Raw genomic sequence first — 7,053 nt, forward strand, 5'->3', positions numbered from 1 at the left:
GGTTTTCTAATCGCTCTCCAACGGCCACTGGATCAGATGTTTCCCGTCAAAACAATGACCGGCTGATCAGCTGTCAGCACCGCGGCCGCGAAAGGGTTACACACACTCACAAAGTGGACGCGCAGCCGTTTTCACCGTTTATCGTTTGCTTATCGGAGTCCGGACGACGCACACTTCTCGACGCAATGGCGCACAGAATCGCAGTGTCGCGACGATCATGAAGTCCGGCGACGAGAACGCACTGAAACTCGATAAAAGGATGGAGGACAGAACTCTTCACCTCTGTCTCGCTCTCTCTAATGGCGGCTCGTTAAATTGCAACAATTTTTGCATGGTCAAGTACCAGTTCCCGTCGTGTCGCATCTCGCTAGTTCAAGTCCGAAGGCGAGCGGCTCGATATCGGGGAACATGTTGCCATAGGGAAGCTGCTTCAGTTAATCGATCGGTCAGCCACACATCCGACAACGGTTCTTATCATGGCACGGATTTGCCCTGTTACTGCGCACAATAATCTCTATTTCGGGACGTTACCGGTTGAGACCGGTTTTCAAATTCCCCGTCCATCCAACTGATAGCGTGTACGCCCGTGTTCGGTGTGTTTTCGGAACACCCAGGCATGAACCAGAACGTGGGGTCACACAAGAGCTCGCATGATTACGCACTGGTTCGAAGCAGAATTTTGGTAGACTTTCGATTGCTACTCCAGGACCGGAACGCATGATGCGATCGTGGGACCAACGAAAGGTCATCGGTTATTTGAATGCACGACGCAATGAATCTGCCCTGAGGGGTACATAAATTGACTCTAATCCGGTTCAATTTAGATGGATGGAAGCGGATGGAAGGGGTGGAGAGATGTCCAGAACTTTATGCGAATACCCAAGGACGCCTCTTAATAAGCTATTAGTAATGGGCCTCCGAATGCTTCAGGTACATCAACATATTGGTCTCGGCATTATCGATCATCTGGAGCGCAACTGAGACACAAGGGTTGAGTTCTTCATACTCCACCTTAAAAACAGAACCCGACACAAATTGAAAAATGACGTACACGTTTTCACACGAGGTCATTGAATTACGCCGGTCACCGGATCTGTTTATTTGCCATCAAAACCTATCAACCCTCCGCAAATGCTGTGGCAAAAACAAAAATAACGTGCTACCGCACTCGACATCCTCACCCGACCCCGAAACGGCACCACAATCAGTGCAGTGTCCTCCGGCAGCCCAGTGCGCGTCAACCGTCGAGCTGTAGAAGGCGATCGAGAGGAGTGGCCTCTAGAAATGCGCGCACCTCTTCCGGCACGGAACGCACGAACGTTTCCAGTTCCCCGGCCAGCGTACTCTGCACGTCGGCCGAGTTTCTGGCCGCATCGGCTATTTTCGCGTACAGATGATAGAAGAGTTTAAAAAACTCACTAAAATTGGTCTGCGTCGACAGGGTGCCGAGCGTGGTGGACAGATTGGTGGTACGATTGAGCGGAAGCTGCTGCGCAAAGTGTTCCCTCAACTGGCCACTATTTAACTCCGCAGCCCGATCCAGCACCTCCGGCGGAATGTTCAAGGTGCGCGCCAACGATAGGCCATAGTTCTGCACCGTCGTGTGTCCCTCGGTGACGACGTACTTGTACCGCAGCCGTTCGACCCCATCCACGCTGATCGATTCCGTTTGCAGACACAACCGGGACACATTGTGATGCTGCTCCAGGGGCCGGAGCATCTCCAGACAGTGGGTCGTCACGTACACGAACGGTTTCCGGATGGACGCTAGCGTCGGGATCGCGTCCTGCGCTCCGGCAAAACCCACGTGCCGAACGATTCGCTCCAGCTGGGCCCATTTGGTGCTGGTCGTGTCCGGGCGGTGCGTGTCACCGTAAAGTTCATCGATCACCACCAAACTGGTCGGCGTGAGACAGTGACGGACAAACTGCAGCTTGTTTTGGGCCACCGAGGTAACGCCCTGTTCGTCCTGCTGCACGCTGTCGGCATTGCCGAAGACCGTCAGCAGACGATCGACGATCCGAACCTGCGCTGACGTCGCCGGAACGTAGCATCCCAGCTGGGCCATGATCTGCAGCAGGCAGATGGTTTTCAAGTACACCGTCTTGCCGCTCATATTGGGCCCGGTTACGATGAACGCATTGTACTCGGGCGTAGCAATCTACGGTAGAAAGATTCAGAAAATCGTCATGATGGTTCCTGCCCATGGTCCCTGCAATGCTTACCACGTTGTTGCGGACGATCTTGCGTCCACCAGCGAAGCATTCCAGCAACGGATGGCGTCCGGCCACGATCTTCGTTTCCTCCCCGAACTGGGGTTCGGCAAAGTCTCTCCCCTGGCTGACGGTAGCCAGAGCCTGTATCACGTCCAAATCTGTTAGGCAACCGACCAGATTGTACACCGCATCGATGCTCTCCCGCACGCTGGCAATCAACTCCTGGATGATACCGTAGCTGATCTCTTCGATTTCTTTACCGACCGAGTTTAGCTTTTCGTTGAACGCAATCAGCCGCCCGTTGGCGAGGGTGTAGCGGCGTCCCACGCGTCCCAGGATCTGAAAAGCGGACAACTGTTCGGCCACGTTGTCCACCTCTTCGCTCGCCAGGACGTACAGTAGGTGGAACCCGTGCGCCCGCGAGTGGGTCAATTTGAGCTGCATGCGCGTCTCGAGGCACAGCTCGGCCACGTACTGACGAATCTCATCGATCACGCCCGAGTAGAGTGTTCGCAGCAGATCCAAAATGGAGTTGATTTGGGAGCGCACCAGGAAGAGCCGATTATACGTCGGGTTACGCTCACCACCCGGGCCACCGTCGTCCAGTGTTTGGCGGATCTTTTCGAGCAGCTCGCTGTACACGCCATCTTCCAGTGCTTGCTTCAGATCGTTCAAATATTCCGCCCGGACATCTCGCAACAGCTCGCGTAGTTTCGGTACGGCTTTGAGCACATTCCGCAGACTGGCCGCTTGGTTGAGCAAGTGGACGGTGTTTTGGTGGCTCGTTTTCTGCAATTGTTACGGAATAGAAATTAATCCTGGTTTGCGCCGACGGTGCTCGATCGATCGTACCAGCCGATCAATGTCGATCGAGAGTCGGAGCAATCCCCCCACGTCCTTAATCTCGATCAGAAGCTTGCGAATGTCCTGCAGTACGGGCGGCTTGCCGAGTAGCTCACGGACGCAGTTCAGCCGCAGCTGCAGCTTCTCCCGGTTGGTCCACGGTTCGATGATGTTCGCCCTCAGGTGACGCTTTCCGATGCCGGTCACGCAGTGGTTCATGTAGCCGTGCAACGACTGCCGTTCGTTGCCGGTCTGAAGCGATCGGAGCAACTCCAGCTGCCCGACACACTCCACGTCCATGGTCATCGTTGCCATTTTGTCGATGTAGCTGAGCTTCAGCGAACGGTGCGCGATCAGCAGTAGGCCGGTTTCGCTGCAGTGACGTAGCAGTGCCCCGCAGGACGCCAGGCCGTAGTATTTGCGCTGCATCAAGCCCCGAATGCTCCCGTAGTCGCGACTACACAGCTGCGCCAGGTATGCTTCGGCCAGACTATCGTTGAAGTAGGAGCGCCCCAAACCGAGCACCTGCCCCGTGGGGAAGAACTGCCGAACGAGCTTCGGAAGGTAGGACGTACCGTGTTCCAGCGTGTGCTCGGAGAAAAAAATTACGGTCGGATCGAGACCCTGTAGGGTGACCAGTGTCACCGAGTACCAAAAGTTGTCCCCGTACTGAGTGATCTGCAGATGCGGTGACGTTACATCGATGGCGGCCAGACCGATCTCGAGTGCCGCGTGTCCTCGGCCTTCAGCTATCACCACGATCACGTATGAATTGCTGCGCCGCTGGCCACTACCTTCAGTCCCGGTGCCAGACGCTGCTTCCTCCCTCGGGCTGCCCCCCTGCCCCGCGTTGGTTCCCCGGCGCAGATTTGCCTGCGACCTGCTCCGATGGTACGGCATCGAACGTTCCATTCGCTCCGGGACGGCGCCGAATCCCCGCATCCCCGCCAGTGGAGGGACACTGCTGCTGCGGTACGGAATAAAGTTCATGGCAGCGCAAACTGTTCACCTTTTTCGGCAAAGCTTCAGCAGTCGCCCTAAATAAGAATTCCTACCAAACACCAACCAAGCCAACTGCGATGAGAGAACTGCGCACGCAGGCAGCGCTTAATGTCAACTACGTTTTTTGAATAGTTCGTTAAAAAGTATACGAACGTGCAGCGAGACGATCGAATAAAAACACACACACAGATTCATTTCAATGGCGTGTATTTCGAAATTGTTTATTATTTTCACTTGCACACCGATGATCCCTGCCTTTTCTCCAACTCTCTCTATCTCTCTCCTTCTCCTTTTCTTTTGCTTATCTATCTCTGTCGCCTGGTAACCCTTTGCACTGCGGCCATCCTTTGGGAAGGCAGCACAAAGGGGTACAGAGCGCACAACGCAGCATCCGGACTCCTGCTGACTGACCTGCTGAACAGTAATATTTTTATCGACTTAATTTTGGTTTTTTCCTTTATACAAAAACATTGGTTTTACATTTTACACAGCGTCCATCTTTCTTCCCCTCCTTTGCCTTTCTCTCCGCCTGCCCTATCCGTCTCCGTCATCCGTCTCTGCGCTTCCATTCGAAAAGGTGTAAACGTTATACTATGCTTGTGTGTGTGACCGTGTGTTTCCTGTGAGTGTGTGTGTTGGTGCCAGAATTGCTTGATAAGTTGTTTTAACTTCTGGGATATCTTCTTTTTGAGTGATTTTGTTGTCCCTCCATTTCCCCCCACTTTTGGGGGGGTGCAGTCATCAATGCAGCTATCTATTTTGGAGTCTCGCTTCAACTTCCGGTTTTTGTTTTTGCAATATCTTTCGCTACATGCCATCCTTTCTTCCGTTTAGTTTCTATTCATGTACAGGTTAACACGATACTGCGCAAACACCGCATGCAAGCCTTTCCTATTGCACGATCCACGTCACTTCCGGCGTCCGAGTCCGAGCCACGTCAAACAACAACCACGTGTTCGTTATTGTTGAATAATTGCAGACAGCAGGTTTCGCGTGGTCGGTGATTAATAGGACTTTATTTGTCTAGAGTTCTAGCGCGACTGACTTATGTGGCTATGAATGAGAGAGGCAGTGCTGCCGACTGGCAGTGCTGCCGACTGGCTGTACTGCCGACTGGCAGTGCTGCCGGAACTACTACATTGCAGGAACGCAATTTTCAACAGTTATGCGCTTCTCACGTACACAATTTTAGATCATTACCTGTCCAACCCGAATAAAAACAAAACTGGATCATAAAACACACTGCTGCCCCGCATCGAGAAATGTTGAATGTTCCGCTCGATGATGATCTCATCGCCGGATCGGATGTTCAAGCTGTACAGGACCTTCGTCGGGTACTTTATTTCCTCCAGGCCCTGCAGATCGGGAAAATACTGATCGACGTAGTACAGCCGCATCCGGGCCGCGGGCACCTCGAACAGGCGTTCCAGGCGTGATTTCACATCGCTTACCGTTCTGAAAGGATGAATGGAAAAAGACGCAAATCAAGTGACCGCGCGATGGCGACCCGTCAAACTATCAACGAACCATATTTCATCATCATCACTAGCGTCATCCCAAGTGCCGGTATACATTTTTATTAAATCGCTCACGCTCACGCTCTCAAGCTCACCGGCCCAAGAGCGCTGGAGTGCTTCATGTAGTTCATCGTTTCCGCCGCAAAGATCGTCGACGACGATGCCGCTCGCAGTCATCTGTTTCGCCGATGGGACATTGTTTTCTTCGGCCAGCTTCACACACAGGTGCACCGGTGACTCACCGTAGAGTTTCTCGAACTCCAGCACGGTCTCGATGGTGGCCGTTTCGAGGCACTGCTCCAACGATTGCAGATCGCCCGTCGTGATGGCTTCATACAGTGAACTAATCAATTCGTCCGCCATGACTAAAATTCTACTCTTTCTGGATTACAGTGTGGACGTTCTTCTTAGCCTCGTGCCACTAAACTGTTATTGCACGCCGGTTTGCACGCATCCGCGCAACTCGAGTGATGCGCGAACGCCAATCAAATGGGAAATCCCTGTGATTCGGTGCATTCCCATCTCTTTCTCTCGATAAATCTCTCGGATATTGATAAAGTTACGCGAAAAAATAGAAACGATATCAACAGGACCGGAAAATTTATTTTAAACTCTTATTTACGCTTCGTTAAAATTTAAATCTTGCGGATTTTTGCTTTATTTCTATGATTTCTATTTCAACATCGCAACGATTCAAATTACCAAAATCCCGAAGACGAAATTCTCTCAAAATTTGTCTCTGTATTTTCTGACTTCGCATTTTCGAACCTGACTTTCGAACCCGCTCTCTGTATTCTCACTTTGCTCACCGAACGAGAGAGCGAGAGGGATAGAGAAAAATCATGTGATCTCTTTCTTACCGAAGTTCCCTTTTGCTCTTCCACAGTTCGCACCAGCATTGGTTTGTGTGCGTGCAAGCGAGACAGCATCTGTCGGAGTGCCGCAGACCACGCTGGTGTCGACTCAGCAGCCTGAGTGAAGGAGGAGGGAACTCACCATACCTGTCAAAACACGGGCAGCGAACAAGTTTTTGTTTTAATGAACGCAATTTCGCTATTGTGCAGCTGGTGAACGGGTTGTGCGTGTGGGGGCCACCTGCGTTTTCGAGGCTCACCGTGGCCCATTTGTTGTCCCCGCATTCGGTTGGTGGACGAACGAGGCGAGTGAAGAGAAGCAACACAGCAAGCAACCCGAGGCAAAACACAGGCTCCAAATCCGTGCGTAGTGTGGAAAGTGATCCGGGAGGGGCTCCCATTGTTTGTTCCGCCCGCCCAGAGAAAGGAAGGTGGTGTCTCAGGCAGCGGGTGGTGGCTAAGAAGAACCAGTGACCAGTGTCGTCATCGTTTGGGGAGCAGCACCGCCGACGTGCGACGAAAGCGCAAAAGTGTTCGGTTACGCGTACGCATCCGGCATACGGAGCTACGGAGGAGGTGGTGGCGGCGGCGGTCAGGTGCTGGAAAATGCTGGCAGAATGT

At 52.7% G+C, this 7,053-nt stretch overlaps 1 protein-coding gene across 1 annotated transcript; it reads right to left on the bottom strand.

The window, feature by feature from the left end:
- Nucleotides 1-1,237: 1,237 nt before the first annotated feature.
- LOC128267442 (mutS protein homolog 4-like) lies at nt 1,238-4,049 on the bottom strand. Its single transcript, XM_053004275.1, has 3 exons — nt 3,069-4,049; nt 2,226-3,005; nt 1,238-2,161 (listed from the first exon to the last, which is right to left on the bottom strand). The coding sequence occupies exons 1-3, from the start codon at nt 4,047-4,049 to the stop codon at nt 1,238-1,240; spliced, it is 2,685 nt and encodes an 894-aa protein (XP_052860235.1).
- Nucleotides 4,050-7,053: the final 3,004 nt, after the last annotated feature.

Source organism: Anopheles cruzii, chromosome 2 (assembly GCF_943734635.1).
Source record: "Anopheles cruzii chromosome 2, idAnoCruzAS_RS32_06, whole genome shotgun sequence".
Lineage (NCBI taxonomy): Eukaryota > Metazoa > Arthropoda > Insecta > Diptera > Culicidae > Anopheles > Anopheles cruzii.

Excerpts from the sequence above, each read along its gene's own strand:
- LOC128267442 (XM_053004275.1), bottom strand. The coding sequence starts at position 4,049 with ATGAACTTTATTCCGTACCGCAGCAGCAGTGTCCCTCCACTGGCGGGG. Across the intron at positions 3,006-3,068 it reads CGATCGACATTGATCGGCTG|AAAACGAGCCACCAAAACAC; the intron begins GTACGATCGATC and ends TAACAATTGCAG. Across the intron at positions 2,162-2,225 it reads AGATCGTCCGCAACAACGTG|ATTGCTACGCCCGAGTACAA; the intron begins GTAAGCATTGCA and ends TTTCTACCGTAG.